Source organism: Theropithecus gelada, chromosome 11 (assembly GCF_003255815.1).
Source record: "Theropithecus gelada isolate Dixy chromosome 11, Tgel_1.0, whole genome shotgun sequence".
NCBI lineage: Eukaryota > Metazoa > Chordata > Mammalia > Primates > Cercopithecidae > Theropithecus > Theropithecus gelada.
Genome location: NC_037679.1, coordinates 8,496,124 through 8,513,101, shown reverse-complemented (window position 1 = coordinate 8,513,101; position 16,978 = coordinate 8,496,124). Strand labels below are relative to the sequence as shown.

The window sequence follows — 16,978 nt, the reverse complement described above, 5'->3', positions numbered from 1 at the left end:
GCTCCTTCTCTGCTTTCTTGTCGGTTTCCTGCTTGCTCCTCCGGGCTGCTCTGTTCTCTTATTTTCTCTCTCTCTCTCTCTCTCTCTCTCTCCACACACACACACACACACACACACACACACACACACACACACTCCACTCCGCGCCCCAATACTGAGGGGTGGGGGTGTGGGGTTGGCTAGAGATTTGCCTTTTCCACTTCAGGCCAACTAGTATCAGTTGAACCCTTTACCATGTTATTCGGTCACGGGCGCTAAGGGGCGTGGGGTGGCGAATTTCTATCTTTTCTAGTCCTTCTTATTTTGTTTTCTGTTTGTTTGTGAGGTCCCTCCCCCTCATTTTACCTCGGGAACCTACTATGCGTGTTTGTATCGTGACCCCTCTTTATCCCATCGCTGTTTTGGGTTTCCTCTGGGCTCTGAGAATGCCAAACTCCGGGTAAAGGGTGAAAGTAAAGATAGAGTGGGGGCCGCGAGACCCTGAAGAACCCGCTCAGGGCCGGGAAGGAACCTAGGGTCGGTGGGGGGGTGGAGGGGAGGCGGGGAGGACGTGGGTGGGGGCGGCTGCCTGCCCCGCCCCCGCGCTTCCCACTCTGGGCACCAGGGGTCGCTCCGCCTCTGGCCGCTTATAGTGGCTCCGGCCGCTCGGCGCCTCACACCACCCGCATCGCCGCCCGGGAGGGAGGGGAGGAAGGTTAGGGACGCGGAGACCGACCGCGCTCGCAGGACAGAGGCGCGGGCCAGGGCTCTAGCGGGGGCTGGGGCCGCGGCAGGGGTAGCAAGGTGAGTCGGTGCTTGCCAAGAGGCAGAGCGCAAAACCTACCAGGAGATCGCGCCCGGTGAGCAGCACCCACAGCTCAGACCCCGGGACGTCCGGACTCGGGGAGTAGTCCCCGCTCCAGCCGGGAGCGGTCTATTTGAGCAGCCTGGGACCCAGGCACCGCGCCATCCCTGAGAAAGCAGCGGTCTGGAGAGCGGGCATCTCAGATCTGTAAGAAACCAGCCGTCTGAGAAGCCGCGGATCTCAGGTGCCCAGGATCGTTAGGACTGAACGGGAGGGTACTAGAGGACCACGGGCTCTGGATCGTCAGGAGCTGCCCCTGACGTAACCCACGAGGGGCCTCCCCTTGACGGACGGCTTGGGGAGCGGCACCGCCGCGGCGGGGACCCGTAGAGGCAGGGTAAGGGGAGTGGGGGGGCAGCCGTCGGGGGAGTGCAGACCCAGGCCCAAGGCGGGTCACCGCCTCCTGGGCCCGCGGAGAGTCCCGGGCCCCGGCAGCCATTGCGCCCAAGAGTGAAGAAGATTTGCTGGCCCTGGCCGCGTCGCGGCTGAGCCGCCGCAAGAGGGTGGCGGGTGCGGCCGTCGGGGTGGCCATGGTGCTGCTGCTGCTGGTGGCCATCCCGCTGCTGGTGCACAGCTCCCGCGGGCCAGCGCACTACGAGATGCTGGGTCGCTGCCGCATGGTGTGCGACCCGCATGGGCCCAGAGGCCCGGGCCCCGACGGCGCGCCTGCTTCCGTGTCCCCCTTCCCGCCGGGCGCCAAGGGAGAGGTGGGCCGGCGCGGGAAAGCAGGCCTGCGGGGGCCCCCGGGACCACCAGGTCCAAGAGGGCCCCCTGGAGAACCCGGCAGGCCAGGCCCCCCGGGCCCTCCCGGCCCAGGTCCGGGCGGGGTGGCGCCTGCTGCAGGCTACGTGCCTCGCATTGCTTTCTACGCGGGCCTGCGGCGGCCCCACGAGGGTTACGAGGTGCTGCGCTTCGATGACGTGGTGACCAACGTGGGCAACGCCTATGAGGCAGCCAGCGGCAAGTTTACTTGCCCCATGCCAGGCGTCTACTTCTTCGCTTACCACGTGCTCATGCGCGGCGGCGACGGCACCAGCATGTGGGCTGACCTCATGAAGAACGGACAGGTGAGATGCCCCTCCCCCCAACCAGCTGAGACTGGTCGCTCTCTAGATGTCCCTGCACTCATCCCACAACCTGAGATTATTCCCCCAAAAGGCGTCACTGAATCCAGGAACATGAGGCTGCCAAGAACGATAGACGGCTTCATTTAGCCACAGAGGAAATTGGGGGCCAGAGAAGGAAAACCTCCTGCCTAGGGCCTCAGGGAGTGTAGGAATGGTGTTAGAATTAGAACTCAGGACTCAAACCTGAGTGTCTCTGCAGCTGCGACCTCACATTGCAACTATGGGCAACACCAGATGTCTTTGGTGTCTGGCCCTGCCAACTGGCCTCTTTTCTTGTCCCGTCTTGAGCTGTCCTTTCTTCCGCGGCAGCCCTCCTGGCCTTTGGGTCTCCCAGCCTTGCATTGGACCAGCTAACTGGAGTCTAGACTCCTTCGAATTAGAATGGAATCCATGTCTCAGGCAATAGGAAGTCGGCAGCTGTTCTCAAGTTGGGGGCATTTGGGTTGGATGTTTCAGGAAAAGGTATAAAAGGAAGAAAACATTAGCTTGCTCACTTCACCTGCCGATCAGTTGTCCTATTGCTCACCCCAGGGCTGGGGGCCTAGAACAGCCTTGCCCTCAGCTGAGTCTGTAGCCTGGCAGCTCAAGGGTCAGCCAGGTGGCTGGAATGAATGGATTTGAGGGAGGAAAGAGGCAAGGGACAGGTAGAAAAGCCTTGGACCCTAGCCTGGTCTTGTAGGCCCCACACCCTCCCTAGCAATCTCTCAGTATCCAGGTTCCGTGGTTCCCTGCCTTTGTGGGCAGTTGGAGTCACTGTTGCCTCTGTTTTCGGGGAATAGCCCCAAGAACTAAGCTCTAGCACCAAAATTTCACATAAAGTGGGAACTAGAGGCCACAGGTGTGGGGTAGGTGGGAGAAGGTGCCAGAGCTGCGCAGGCCGCAAAGGGAGGTTGGGGCTGAGTGGTGACCTCAGGATGTCCCGCATGAAGGGAGTGGTGGCTACCCAGGAGCTTCAGCCTGCGGGAGCCTGGTACCGCGGCAGCGTCTGCCTGCCCCCAGACCTGCTTTGGGGTCTCATCCCAGCAGGGCTGCCCCAGGAACCCGGGGAAAGGGAGTGAGTGTGCGTCCTCATGGAGTGACAGAATATATATGTGTATCAGGGAGTGTGTGTGACTGCGGAGTGCAAAGATGTTGAAAGTGGAGAGGTGTCTATCTGCATATAACACCGAGTAGGTGTGCTTTGTCTATGCGGGGTATCTGGGAGGAGGTGGAGGGGGCCAGTGTGTAACTAATTCGTGCGGGTTTCAGAGGGGGAGGGGACCGCGCAGCTCCCACTCTGTATTCTTCGGTGCGGGCGCTGCGGCCCTGGGGACGGTAAATAGTGATTAGAATAATGATGAATAATTAATGAGTTAATAACCAGCCCCTGTGGGACTCTCTAGAAGAGGGGGGCTGGAGGCCCGAATCGACCGCCATGAGCCCAGAGGGGAGGAAGGGCTCCCTGTTCTGGCAGAAGACGACCTCCCCGCGCCTGGGCACCAGCGGGTGCTCAGTCGGGAAATCCACGCCCACAGGCTAGAGGGCAACAGTGCATCTCAGCATGGCCTGCACTCTGTGGCACACGCACAGGCACACCTATGCTCCACCACTGGGGAAGCCAACCCTCCGTGAGGACTGACAGGAGGTCCAAGTCGGTTCAGAATTTTAGAAATTATCCTATAGGCAAATTTTTATTTTATTTTATTTTTTATTTTTTTGAGACAGAGTTTCGCTCTTGTTGCCCAGGTTGGAGTGCGATGGCGCTATCTCCACTCACCGCAACCTCTGCCTCCTGGGTTCAAGCGATTCTCCTACCTCAGCCTCCTAGTACCTGGGATTACAGGCATGCACCACCACGCCCAGCTAATTCTGTATTTTTAGTAGAGACAGGGTTTCTCTATGTTGGTCAGCCTCTTCTCAAACTCCCGATCTCAGATGATCCGCCGACCTCGGCCTCTCAAAGTGCTGGGATTACAGGTATGAGTCACCGGGCCTGGCCGGCCAATTTTATTTTTTAAATGACAATAGTAATTTGAAAATGCATTAAAAATAATTTAGGAATGGAAACCACTGAGCCAGATGCGGTGGCTCACGCCTGTAATCCCATTACTTTGGGAGGCTGAGGTGGGTGCATCACCTGAGGTGAGGAGTTCGAGACCAGCCTGGCCAACACAGTGAAACCCCGTCTCTACTAAAAATAGAAAAAATTAGCAGGGCGTGGTGGTGGGCGCCTGTAATCCCAGCTACTAGGTAGGCTGAGGCAGGAGAATAGCTTGAACCCGGGAGACGGAGGTTGCAGTGAGCCGAGATCGCGCCATTGCACTCCAGCCTGGGCAAGAAGAGCGAAACTCCACCTCAAAAAAAAAAAAAAAAAAAAAAAAAAAAGCAAACCACTGTTCTGAACACACTTCACACGTAGTAATTCACTTAATCCTAACACCCTATGAGGTGGGTTCTATTATTATCCTTCACTTTATAGATCAATTTGAGGTCCAGAAAAGGCGTGGAATTTGCTCCGCGTCACACAGCTAGTGAATGGCAGCGCTGGAGCAACTCCGCGATGTCCTACCCTCCTTCCTGGTCCTCCCCAGCCCCTGCGGGGCTGCGCTGCCGCCTTCGCACGCCCAGCCGCCCCGACCCCTCCCGTCACCCCAGCTCCACACCGAGCATGAGGGGGTTCTTCTCCCTCGATAGGTCCGGGCCAGCGCCATTGCTCAGGACGCGGACCAGAACTACGACTACGCCAGCAACAGCGTCATTCTGCACCTGGACGTGGGCGACGAGGTCTTCATCAAGCTGGACGGCGGGAAGGTGCACGGCGGCAATACCAACAAGTACAGCACCTTCTCCGGCTTCATCATCTACCCCGACTGAGCCGGCCCCGCCCTGTGCCCCCCGTTCACGCCTTCTCTCCCGTCCTCACCCACCTCCAGCCCGCCCCACCCGAGGCGCCACCCCACCCTTTGAGAGCCTGGTGGTGGGGTGGACCCTCCCGTTCCTGGAGGCGGCCTAAATGGGCGAACTCTTGGTGCTCAAGGGTATAAGTGGCCGGAAAGAGGAGGAGACCCGGCCGGAGGAGCAGAGCGACTTCCGGAGGGATCACCCGCACCCAAGTGCGCGCTGGACCCCAGAGGGGCAGAGGTCGTGGCTCTCTCATTTGTACAGAGATGGGGAGCAGTTTTACTAGCGGGATTCAGAGGCCCAGAAAGCCGGAGGGAAGCCCCGCAGCTTGCGAGGGAAATAACAGAAACAGGAGGAGCCCATTTAGGCAAGAGAAGACATTAAGACAGGGTAGTGCAGGTTCGCCGTCACGACAACTTTCTCTCGCCACCCTTTCCTCCCCTCATCTCCACTTTCAGGCTCAGGCTCCAGCCTTGGCAGCCTTCTGTGAACTGGAGGAACCAGTGAATTCTTTCCTGGCATTTAAAACGCATTCTGTACAGTCTCCATTCCCCCCTATCCGGACTAGGCCCCAGGGCTACAGCTGCTGCTGCCTCGTCCAATAAAGTGAGGTTGGGGGATTGTGTGTGGCTGCTTAACTTGGTGCATAGACTCGGGGGAAAGTGGTTGACCCTTTCCCTCATTCCTCTAAAGGACTCCTACTGTGCTGTCAGTCCCTGCCAGAGGCAAAGTTTTAGTTAATTCCAGTAAAGGCCTGAGAAAAGGGGGGTGTGTGTGTGCTTCTACTCTGCTATGGGGAGGAAGAGGGATGGTCTCAGTTTCAGGAAAGCTTTCGGGCCTCACGTTGTAGGTGGAGGGAGACAGCAACCTAACAAGGGAAGATTCCAAAGGTCTGGGTCTGGTTCTTCTGCTCTTCTGCCCAGTGCATGCAGAGAGTTCTAGAAAAGGAGCTCTAGCGGGTGAAGGAGTAGTTTAGGGTTCCTGCAGGTTAAGTGGAACTGATCTCAAAAGGCAAGGGGAACAGCGGTTCCAATTGCTCGCCAACATATTTACAGACCTTGGGAGTGGGCTTGGCAGGAGTGGGATGCTCAGAGCTTGCAAGGGGGTGGGCTAGGCAGGAGTGGGTTGCTTCCTTCCCTTTCAGGATTCAGGACTGGCTTCTGGATGAGAGCCTGGGGGATCCCAAGAGCCCAGCGCTGTCCTCTGAACTGGAGGACACTGCCACCCTGTGGGCAATGGGAGAGTGACAGCAGTAGCTGGCCTGTTTGGACAGTTAGAACTCATTAGCTAGATATGTGGATACTTTGGAAACTTTATTGAGGACAAAAGTGGTCGGCTCCCAGTCCCATGGGCAGACCGACAATAAATAAGGGCTAAAAGGAAGAAGCACGGTAGGGCAGGAGTGGTTGTCTCATGATGGAGAGCCCCGGGGGGCAGAGCCAACTGGAATGAAACACTGGAGAGAGAGAAGACCTTGTCACAGCCCAGCCAGCCTTGCACTGTAGCCAAGCCTTCCTGCTGACCTCTCTGTGAAGGAGCCCAGGTGGCCCCCTGTCCCCGTTCCCCACCTCACATCAGGCTCACTGTGCAGCCACAGCTGGGCTGTGGGTTGGAGTCTCACCAGGGCATCCTGCCATTCGAGTAATGTAGCCACAGGGTTGGTGCAGACCCGGGTGGGGCCTGAGGGAGGGGCTCGGCTGGTGTAAAAGGCACACTCATCGTCCAGACGAGCCTCATGGAAGCAGTGGATGGCGGTTAAACACGATTTGAGGCGCTCCCTCAGGGCTAGGGTTCGAGGGGCCAGACTGCTGAGGCCTGAGGGGCATGGAGAATTTAGAGGGCGGTCTGGAGTCCCATACTTCCATCATGTACTGTCCTTTCCTCCTCCCCCACCAACGGCCAAGCCAATTAGGAGCACAGGGCTGGAAGTGCAGCCCCTCCCCTCTTCCTGAGGGAGAGCCAGGCTGGGCCAGGGTGGAAGGTGTGGAAGCATGGGATTGCCTGGAGCCGGGGTGGGGCAGGGCAGGGGTGCAGCTCACAGTGAGTTGAGGACCTCTTGTGTTCACACTCCTTCCCAGCCAACTCCTTACCTGCCTGGCCTGCCGGGGTTCTCAGAGACTGGAGTGAGCAGATAGGGGGGCTGGCACAAAGCGGGTGTTGGGAAGAGAAGATCAGGCTGGTGGTTGCTGGAGCCCACTGACTGCAGCAGGGTGGTAGGCTGGACTCTGGACTTCTATGTTCCAGGGTGCAGGGCTCTGATGCCCCCAGCTCTACCCTAGGGTAGGGCTCTGGGGGTCCAGACTGCCCCTGGGTGCTGGGCTGAAGGGGACTGGGTTCTGCTGGAGGGCAGGGCTCTGGTACCTCAAGCTGTTCCTGCTGAGAGGGCTCTGGTATCTCAGGCTCACTCCTACAGCAAGACTCTGGGGGCCTGGGTTCTGCTGGAGGGCAGGGCTCTGGTACCTCAAGCTGTTCCTGGCGGGAGGGCTCCGGTATCTCAGGCTTACTCCTACAGCAGGACTCTGGGGGCCTGGGTTCTGCTGGAGGGCAGGGCTCTGGTACCTCAAGCTGTTCCTGGGGGGAGGGCTCTGGTGTCCCAGGCTCACTCCTACAGACGGCCTCTGGCGGCCCAGGCTCCGCTGGAGGGCAGGGCTGTGGTTCCCTGCACTCCTCTGGAAGGCAGGGCTTTGGCAGCCCTGAGCATTTTAACAATCCAGGAAGGTGGGAAGTCCCAGAGTTATGCTCTGTGGCATTCAGATTTCTAGAAATCTCAGTCAGCAGGGGCTGAAGTTCAACCATATCCAGAGAAGAGCCTCCATTAAGGGGGGCACACTGGCCCCCTACCAGCCCCTCTATCTCCTGTCTCAACAGCTGCTGCAGGATACCGATGCGCTGTGGTGGGAGAGAGCACCCCAGTGTGACATCAAGATGTGCATTCAGTAGTCTACTTACATTGTCCTATTCCTGACCCCCCATCTCTTTTCCTTCTTCCTCAGCCCCAGTCACTGTTCAATAGACATCAAAGCTGTTGCCCACACAGACTCACTTGAATCTTCACCTCCTGGAGGTTGGGGGTTCTGTTAGAGTGGGGTCCAGAAGGAGTGGCCACAGGTGGTTTCCCAGACCCCTCCAGTGACCTTATACAACTCTCCTGGTCAAACAACCGGACGGCAACCTGCTCCTGTCACCAAGGAACAAGGCACACAAGAAAGCCAGGATGGGGCAGGAGAAAGACCAGCCTGAGTCCCACCCTCATGAGGAATAGATTAAAGCCGCTGACTGAGAGGCCCTAGATGTACATTAGGAGGGGCAGCAGAGAAGCAGGGAGAGTTAGGCAGCTTTTCCAGAGAGCATTTTCTAATTTTTAAAATTTTTAGTAGAGACAGGGTCTCACTATGTTGCCCAGGCTGGTCTCAAAGATCTGGGCTCAAGCAATCCTCCCACCTCAGCCTCCCAAAGTGCTGGGATTACAGGTGTGAGCCATCATGCCTGGCCCAGAAAGCACATGTGTCTCAAACTCCTGGGCCTTCAGGCTGGCAGCACAGGGCAAGGAATCTCAGTAGGGGGAGCCTTCTGATACTTACCCAGGGCAGGGCAGGATCTTCAGAGCAGGACTGAGGGGAAACACCACTCAGCCACCGGGCCTGGCACAGAAGTGAGATGTCAGCAAGGCCTGACACCCACAGGTGGCACTCAACCTCCCCTTGCTTCTGTCTTCTCTCTCCTGTACCCATCCATCTCCTTTCTCCCCTAGCTGTGGCTTCTGCCAGCCACCTCCCCATGCCCTCTCTTACCTGCTGAACTCTGGGGGTTGATGGCATGGGCGTGAATCGGGTTTTAGGTTGAATGGTGAGACGCCGCCACACTGAATATGAGGTCTGGGGAGAGATGTGGGTGGCTTAGCAGACCTAGCAAGGATCTCTGGCCAGACTGTTCTGCCCCTGCCCAGCCCCCAGTTGTTGACACAAACCACAGTTGGAGGGCCTGGGGAGGGTACACGCTGAGCCCGTCCAAAGGGTGATGGACATGGCACCACATGGCCAGGCAAGGGCTGGGCCACAGGGGCAGGGGAGGGCATCAGGTGGGAGTCACGGCTGTCCTGTGAAGAAGAAAAAGGTGGAAGAGTGATCCCTGCCCCCTTTGTCTTCCTATATCTTGTTCTCACTACAGCAGCCAGCGTGATTCTTTTTTTTTTTTTTTTTTTGAGACGGAGTCTTGCTCTGTCGCCCAGGCTGGAGTGCTGTGGCCGGATCTCAGCTCACTGCAAGCTCCGCCTCCCGGGTTCCCGCCATTCTCCTGCCTCAGGCTCCCGAGTAGCTGGGACTACAGGCGCCCGCCACCTCGCCCGGCTAGTTTTTTTTTTGTATTTTTTAGTAGAGACGGGGTTTCACCGTGTTAGCCAGGATGGTCTCGATCTCCTGACCTTGTGATCCGCCCATCTCGGCCTCCCAAAGTGCTGGGATTACAGGCTTGAGCCACCGCGCCCGGCCGCCAGCGTGATTCTTTTAAGACCTAAGTCAAGCCAGGCATGGTGGCTCAGGCCTGTAATCCCAGCACTTTGGGAGGCCAAGGAGAACAGAGCACCTGAGGTCGGGAGTTCGAGACCAGCCTGACCAACATGGAGAAACCCTGTCTCTACTAAAACTACAAAATTAGTCAGGCGTGGTGGTGCATGCCTGTAATCCCAGCTACTCAGGAGGCTGAGGCAGGAGAATCACTTGAACCTGGGAGGCGGTGGTTGTGATGAGCAGCGATCATGCCACTGCACTCCAGCCTGGGCAACAAGAGTGAAACTCCGTCTCAAAAAAAAAAAAAGATCTAAGTCAAATCATGTCACTTTCTTGATCAACCCTTCTCCCCATGGCTTCCCACTACTTCCAAGAAAAGCCAAGGACTTACACTGGTGTACAATTCCTTACCCAATCTGATCGTGTTATCACTAAAACCATATCTCCTACCGCTCTCCTTACTCTGCTTCAATCTCACTGGCCTCTCCTTTTTGCCGATCCTCAAATATGCCAGGCACATTCCCTCCCCAGGGCCTTTGCCTCTTCAGTTCTCTTGGCCTGGAACATTCCTTCCCCCAGATATCAACATATCTCACTCCTCCTCCAACCCCTGGTCTTCACTTAAACATCATCTTCTCAATAAGAGTTCCCTGACCAATCTATTTTAAATTGCAACACCAACTCCCCTGCTCCCAATTCCCCTTTAGTGCCCTATTATTTTTATTATTTTTTTATAGAGAACTTACAGTCATCTGAGACACTATTTTATATATGTGTTTATTTCTTGTCTCCCCCTTCTAGAATATGAACTTGTTTATTGCTGTATGTCCAGAGCCTAGAACACGGCCTGGCACTCAGTAGGCTGGTGCTACTCAGTAAATATTTGTGAAGCGAAGGGATAAATGCTTTTGGCTGACAAGTGGCAGATCTGTCTCACCCTTAGCACTGATCTGATGGTGATACAAATATGATCTCTCACCCCAGGCCCTAGACATTTGATAAAGAGAGGTCAGTTTCACATTGGAGAGGGACTGGGTGCATCTGGGGTAAACCTACCCAATAACATCCTGAGGCCCAAGACTGCCTGGCTCTACCTACAATTCTCAGTGTTGGCTGCTGCCGCGAAATTCTCCCAAGCATCTCCTGCACCTCCCACCCACCATCCCAGGAGAGTTGCATCTCACCCTGGTATGTGTCATTTCTCGGTTTTCTCTTAATGGTACTCGCTGGGCCAGACCAAGAGAGGCCACACTTCCTTCATCTGAGCGAGTGACAGCCTCATGTTCTCCTTTAGGGAGAGAGAAAGCTAGGAAGAAACGGGACATTTGTTGTAGACTCTAGAACACCCACCAAAGTTTGGCACAGGGTTCTACAAATTCTGAAGAGGGTATATTAGTTTAATAGCCCCCATTGCACTATTAGGGACAGGAGCCCATCCAGCAGCCCCTCAACACCCAACACTATCTCAGTAAACACTTACTAATCTGAACGTCTGAGTAGGCTGGGGATGTGGTGATGGCACTTAGGGGCTGGGGATAAACAGTGAGTGGAAGATAAATCTTGCAGGAAGTGGCAGAGAGAGGGCCGAAATGAAGACCATCTCCTTTGACACAAGTGCAACTGTGCCAACCTCTGGCCTATCTAGAAAGTCTCTTCTTCTTCTCCTTCTGACCTAGCCTCCCAGCCTCCCACTTTCTCATGCTCCCTCCCAGCCTGCTGAGTTTTATCTGATCTTGTTCCCTGCTTCAGGCAGCCCAACTGCCCCTGTGCTCTCCCCACAGCCAGACACACTCACCAGGCTGGACTGGGGTCTCCAGGAGCAATCCTGAGGCCTGGCTCACTGAAGTCCTGATGACAATAAGGACAGTAGCCAGGAGTCACTGAGTACCAAGTATGAGCTGGACATGTGCTAAGTGCTTTACAAACATCATCTCATTTCATTCTCATGACAATTTCTAATGATGATACAAATGTTATTCTCACTTGACAAAGAAACCAAAGCTCAGAGAGGTGAAGGCAAGCTTGCACAACTAGTAAGTGGTAAGAGTTAGGATATAAACCCAAATCCCATTTATTGCCACAGTCTATACTGTAGCCACTAAACAAAAGAGATAGCACATTTCTGTCCTCCCTGTCCCCCCATGACTTGAAGAAACTGATGTCACACTGAGGCCTGCCTGTGAAGGCCTGAACCCTATCCCAAGGGCTCATCCTGGGTAATCACAGGTTTCTTGCTTCCCCTTCAGAGTTGGTGGGGAGTCCTAAAGCTACTGGAAGGCCCCAACTCTGGGGGACTCCTGTATCAGACACTGGTTCATTCTTTTCCAGATGACCTTCTCCCACACCCTCTCCTTTCTCACCGGCTGCTGCCAGCTGTCTCCCTTCTTAGCTCCTGGAAACTGGGGCGAGTGGAAGGGTGAAAGGAAGGTCCTGAAGGTGAAATCTGATCCACAGGAGCAAGAGATGAAAACGGAATCAGAGGTGGACCCTAAACCCTCAGGCCTCACCACCAACCCCATCTCCCCCAGTAGGATCCCTTGCCTCATCATGAGGTACTTCCTCTCCCAAAGGCCAGCTTTGTCCCTGGAAGGAGCTCCCAGAAGCACCAAGTATCAGGCCTCTCAAGGGCACTCACCAGAGCCTGTAGCCTCTGGGGGCACAAAGTCTGGCCTCGAGGTCCTGGTCCCTCCAGCCTTGAGAAGCAGGAAGCCCTGGCAGGGTCCAGTCGGTGAGTGGGAGTTCTGGGGGCCAAATATGCAGAGGCCCGAACACCCTGGGACACCAACAGAGGCTGTCAGCACAGCTCAGGATGCCCACCTCAGCGCCCCCAGCCTGGTCTCCTCACATCCTGTTTCATTACCTGGCCCCTCTGGGTGGTGCCTCCCTGACTTCCTCGAACCAGTACTCTCTTAGCAAGACTAGGCTGGCGCCCCAGGTGACAGCTCTTCACACCCTCACCTGACAGGATGGTGGCCAGGGCTGCAGGGTCAGCCACAAACTCTATGGTCCCTGGAGCCTCTGCAAGGAAAGAGAAGGAAAGGTAAGAAGGAACAGGAAGGGGGAAAGCTGAGGGGGATAGGGACCCTAGCATAGTCACTTTGAGATACAAGGTGAGCAAAAGAGACTCATTCAATTGAATTTGGCTTTTTTTTTTTTTTTTTTTTAAAGCAATAGATGGCTGGGCGTGGTGGCTCACACCTGTAATCCCAGCACTTTGGGAGGCTGAGGCGGGTGGATCACTTGTGGTCAGGAGTTTGAGACCAACCTGGCCAACATGGCAAAACCCTGTCTCTACTAAAAAAATACAAAAATTGGCTGGGCATGGTAGCTCACTCCTGTAATCCCAGCACTTTGGGAGGCTGAGACGGGCAGATCACCTGAGGTCAGGAGTTTGAGACCAGCCTGGTCAACATAGTGAAATCCCATCTGTACTAAAAAAAAAAAAAAAATTAGCTGGGCATGGTGGCACACACCTGTAGTCCCAGCTACTCAGGAGGCTAAGGCTGGAGAATCATTTGAACCTGGGAGGTGGAGGCTGCAGTGAGCCAAGATCATGCCACTGCACTCCAGCCTGGTGACAGAGCGAGACTCTGTCTCATATAAATAAATAAATAAATAAATAAATAAATAAATAAAGCAAACAAAAATTAGCCAGGTGTGGTGGCAGGTGTCCGTAATCCCAGGTACTTGGGGGAGGCTGAGTCATGAGAATTGCTTGAACCTCGGAGGCGGATATTGCAGAGTTGAGATCATGCCACTGTCGTCCAACCTGAGGGATACAGTAAGACTCTATCTCCAAAAAAAAAAAAAAAAGAAAGAAAGAAAAGAAAAAAAAAAAAGAAAAACTAAAAAGAAATGGGGTCTCACTATGTTGTCCAGGCTGGTCTCAAACTCCTGAGCTCAAGTGACCCTCCCGCCTCAGCCTCTCAAAGTGTTGGAATTACAGGCGTGAGCCACCACACCTGCCCACCAAATGTTCATAGAATGTTACATAAGACACTATTCTAAGCATTGGGGTCCCATAAGAATAAGACAAAGCCCCTATCCTCAAGAAGCTATCATCAAACTATAGACAGGTAACAGACTCAAGCCAAGGTATATACATGTTATAAAAGAAGTACTGCAAAGTATTAGGAGAACAAGTGACATGGGGAACTGGAAAAGGCTTCAGAAGAAGTGACATTTATTATTTATTTATTTATTTTTTAAAGAGATAGGATCTCCCTCTGTCATCCAGGCTAGTCTCCAACTCCTGGCCTCCAGTGATCCTCCCGCTTTAGCCTCCTGAGTAGCTGTGATTACTGGTACAAGCCATGGCGCCTGGTGAGATGACATTTTGCTGGAGGAAAGGGAGATCTTCTAAGAGCAAAGAGCTTTCCAGGAGGTGGAACCAGGACTATCACAGTAAGCAGGAGACAGCAGGAGTGAGTGCAAAACCCCAAAACCCCACTTTTACCCTTCCTAGTTCCCTACTCGGCCATGGAGGCCGTGTTACCAGGGCTCCAACAGGTACCTGTCTGGGCAGGGGGCCCAGGCCCCACATTTTGACCCCTAGGGCTAGGCCTGAGCTCCTCCAAGGGGTTCCGAGGCTGAGGGATCCCCACCAATCTTTGTGATGTCTCTGCCTGGTGCTTGGCTTTGGGCCTAGAGCCTGCTGAATCAACGAGGGGGCGTTGAATATTGAGCGGTGGTTTCTGCAACCATCTCTAGGGGAGGGAGGGGGGACAAAAAGGTGAGGTTTAGTGTTGGGGTGCATTACTGGTGTGACTACTGTCTTCCCCCATTAGGCCGCTCTTACCCTTGGATCTTGGTTCTCCTGGTCCAGGGCGCACGATGTAACAGTGGGGAAAGGCGTGCGTTTCTGAGAGCGTACCGGAATCTTGCTAGGGGTAGGAGATACACCCCGGAGGAGGGGATCCCTCGTGGCTTGCCGGGTGGTCATGATGGCTACAGTTGAGACGGGGAAGAAGGCAGGTAGAATAGGAGATCAAAGATCAACCAGTTCTCGGGGCACCTGTCCTGCCATCCCTGATACCTCTGCCCTAATCCACGCGCCCACAAGCCCCCGGCGCCTGCAAGACCGCTCTTATGGGTGCTACCTCCAGACACCCCGAGCCTACTCTTTCGCCCTCGGACCTCGAACTGCCCTCGTCCCTATGAGCCCAGCAGCCCTCGTTCCCTCCAAGACCCCCGTGCCTTACCTTACCGAGAGCCCCTCAGGGCCGACCCAGCTTCCTCCGCCTTTCGCCTGACTCTCTCGGATACGGCTGGAGCTACTTCCTCAGTTTGTAAAATACGCCAAGCTCCTGATTGGCCCGGCCGCGCTCCCGCGGAGGCCTGTGTAGCCAGACTCAGCCGTCCAATCCGCGGGCTTCGCAGGAGGGGCCAAAAGAAGGACCAATTGTCGAACCGCTTTCTGGCCAGAAAAAAAAACAACAAAAAAACAAAAAAACCTGACTCGGCTCAATCAGCCAATCCGAGAGTGGAGCGCCGCTGGAAGGCGGGGAAAGAAGAAGGATGGGGCAGTTCCGAGGCCGTTCCGAGGCCGGGGAAGGCGTAGCCATGGGAGCTCTCGCGAGGTCTCGGGACCGGCGAGGGGCTGGCCATTGGCAGAAAGGGGCCGTCGCGGCCCTGAGAGGACGGTTGCTTGTTCTGATTGGTGCCAACGGTGTTGAAGGCTGGCCCGTGCCCCCCACCCGGCTTGACCATAGCACTGCGCCAAGCTTTGGGGACGCCATTCCAGATACCCATAGAAAATATCTGTGTCCGGGCGCGGTGGCAGGCGCCTGTAATCCCGGCACTTTGGGACGCCGAGGCGGGAGGATCTCTTGAGCTATGAGTTTGAGACCAGCCTGGGCAACATAGCGAGACCACTCCCACCCCTGTCTCTACAAAATAATAAAATAATAATAATAATCCCTGTGCAGTGGTGCGCGCTTGTAGTCCCAGCTGCTCTGGAGGCTGAGGCAGGAGGATCGTTTTGAGCCCAGGAAGTTGAGGCTGTTTGAGTTGTGGTCACGCCACTGCACTCCAGCCTGGGCAACAGAGAGAGACCCTGTCTTAAGGATAAATACATAAATAAATAAAGAGGGAAAGAGAGAGAGAACATCTGCACGTTGTCTCCAAGATAAGGAACTGCCTTCAAACAGGCAGAGGGCTGAAGGGAATCGAACTGAGCCTAACAATGTGTGCTCCTTGGAGCCTCACAACCCAGTGAGGTGTCTGGTGAGGTGTCTTTCATTTCACGATAGGTAACAAGACTCATTGTTTTTGAACTCAGTTACCACAGCACCAGAATTGAATGACTACTCACAGCTGGGCTTTCCTTGCCTCCAGGTTGCCTTTTGCAGATCTAGAGGTCTGGGGAGAGGGGGCTCACCTGCTGGTTATTGGTGGGCAGAGCTGTGAGACTGAGAGATCCTAGAATATCCTGCTTAAGATGGAAGGGGTAACCCCTAATGGGGGACAGGAAATGAACAACACTTTCAAGTTGACAGAACTCTGGTGAATTTTCCCCACCAATCACAGAAGTTATTCTTACACAAGTCAGAAACGAGGAGTTACTCCTTAAGTCCTCCCACTCCCTTTACATATCCCATCTCTCGTTCACTCTCACTAATTTTACTATTTATGCATTTTTGAGACAGGGTCTCACTCTGTCACCCAGGCTGGAGTGCAGTGGTGCGATCTCAGCTCACTGCAGCCTGGACCTCCTGAGTTCAAGGATCCTCCCACCTCAGCCTCTCAAGTAGCTGGGACTACAGGTGCCCCCCACCAGCTAATATTTGTGTTTTTTTGTAGAGACAGGATCTGGCTACATTGTCTAGCCTGGGGCTGCAGGTGTCCTTCCCAGCACTTTGGATGGCCCAGGCAGATCTCTTGAGGCCTGGAATTCCAGACCAGCCTAGACAATGTAGCAAGATCCTGTTTCTGTTAAAAAAAAAAAAAAAAAAAAAAAAAATTAAAGATATGTAAGGTATCTTTACTAATTGTATGTATCTTTAAAATTCCTCTACTTTCAGGCTGGGCACAGTGGCTCATGCCTGTAATCCCAGCACTCTGGGAGGCCAAGGCAGGTGGATCACCTGAGGTCGGGAGTTCAAGACCAGGCTGACCAACATGGAGAAACCCTTCTCTACTGACAACACAAAAATTAGCCGGGCTTGGTGGCGCATGCCTGTAATCCCAGCTACTCAGGAGGCTGAGGCAGGAGAATCGCTTGAACCTGGGAGGCGGAGGTTGAGGTGAGCTGAGATCGCACCACTGCACTCCAACCTGGGCAACAAGAGAGAGACTCCATCTCAAAAAAACCAAACAAACAACAAAAAAAAATTCATCTACTTTCGGCTGGGTTTATGCCTATAATCCCAGCACTTTGGGAGGCCAAGGTGGGCGGATCACCTGAGTTCAAGAATCTGAGACCATCCTGACCAACATTGTGAAACCCTGTCTCTACTAAAAATACAAAAATTAGCTAGGCATGGTGGCTGGTGCCTGTAATCCCAGCTACTCAAGAGGTTGAGGCAGGAGAATCGCTTGAACCCAGGAGGCAGAGGCTGCAGTGAGCAGAGATTGTACCACTGCATTCTCCAGCCTGAGTGACAGTGAGACTCTGTCTCAAA

The 16,978-nt window shown here is 54.7% G+C and overlaps 2 protein-coding genes across 4 annotated transcripts; one reads left to right on the top strand and one right to left on the bottom strand.

Moving 5' to 3' along the window:
- The first annotated feature begins 657 nt into the window (after window positions 1-657).
- On the top strand, window positions 658-5,469 carry C1QL4 (complement C1q like 4). The gene is made up of 2 exons (XM_025403151.1): window positions 658-1,911; window positions 4,645-5,469. Exons 1-2 carry the CDS (start codon window positions 1,375-1,377, stop codon window positions 4,822-4,824), a joined length of 717 nt encoding a protein of 238 aa, XP_025258936.1. The 5' UTR covers window positions 658-1,374; the 3' UTR covers window positions 4,825-5,469.
- Window positions 5,470-6,151: 682 nt separating this feature from the next.
- TROAP (trophinin associated protein) lies at window positions 6,152-15,813 on the bottom strand. 3 transcript variants are annotated; one of them, XM_025402020.1, is made up of 16 exons: window positions 15,736-15,813; window positions 14,558-14,772; window positions 14,155-14,303; window positions 13,870-14,062; window positions 12,217-12,374; window positions 11,992-12,129; window positions 11,717-11,799; window positions 11,152-11,204; window positions 10,541-10,662; window positions 8,819-8,947; window positions 8,643-8,726; window positions 8,433-8,492; window positions 7,895-8,029; window positions 6,942-7,740; window positions 6,473-6,666; window positions 6,152-6,307 (listed from the first exon to the last, which is right to left on the bottom strand). In XM_025402020.1, exons 3-16 carry the CDS (start codon window positions 14,296-14,298, stop codon window positions 6,263-6,265), a joined length of 2,337 nt encoding a protein of 778 aa, XP_025257805.1. In that variant the 5' UTR covers window positions 14,299-14,303; window positions 14,558-14,772; window positions 15,736-15,813; the 3' UTR covers window positions 6,152-6,262. The 3 variants fall into 3 exon arrangements, with proteins under 3 accessions (XP_025257805.1, XP_025257806.1, XP_025257807.1); XM_025402021.1 differs by lacking the exons at window positions 6,152-6,307; window positions 6,473-6,666; window positions 6,942-7,740; ... (8 more) ...; window positions 12,217-12,374; window positions 15,736-15,813 and adding an exon at window positions 13,523-13,752 and having other exon boundaries at window positions 14,558-14,720; XM_025402022.1 differs by lacking the exons at window positions 6,152-6,307; window positions 6,473-6,666; window positions 6,942-7,740; ... (8 more) ...; window positions 12,217-12,374; window positions 15,736-15,813 and adding an exon at window positions 13,523-13,676 and having other exon boundaries at window positions 14,558-14,720.
- Between the last annotated feature and the right edge of the window lie 1,165 nt (window positions 15,814-16,978).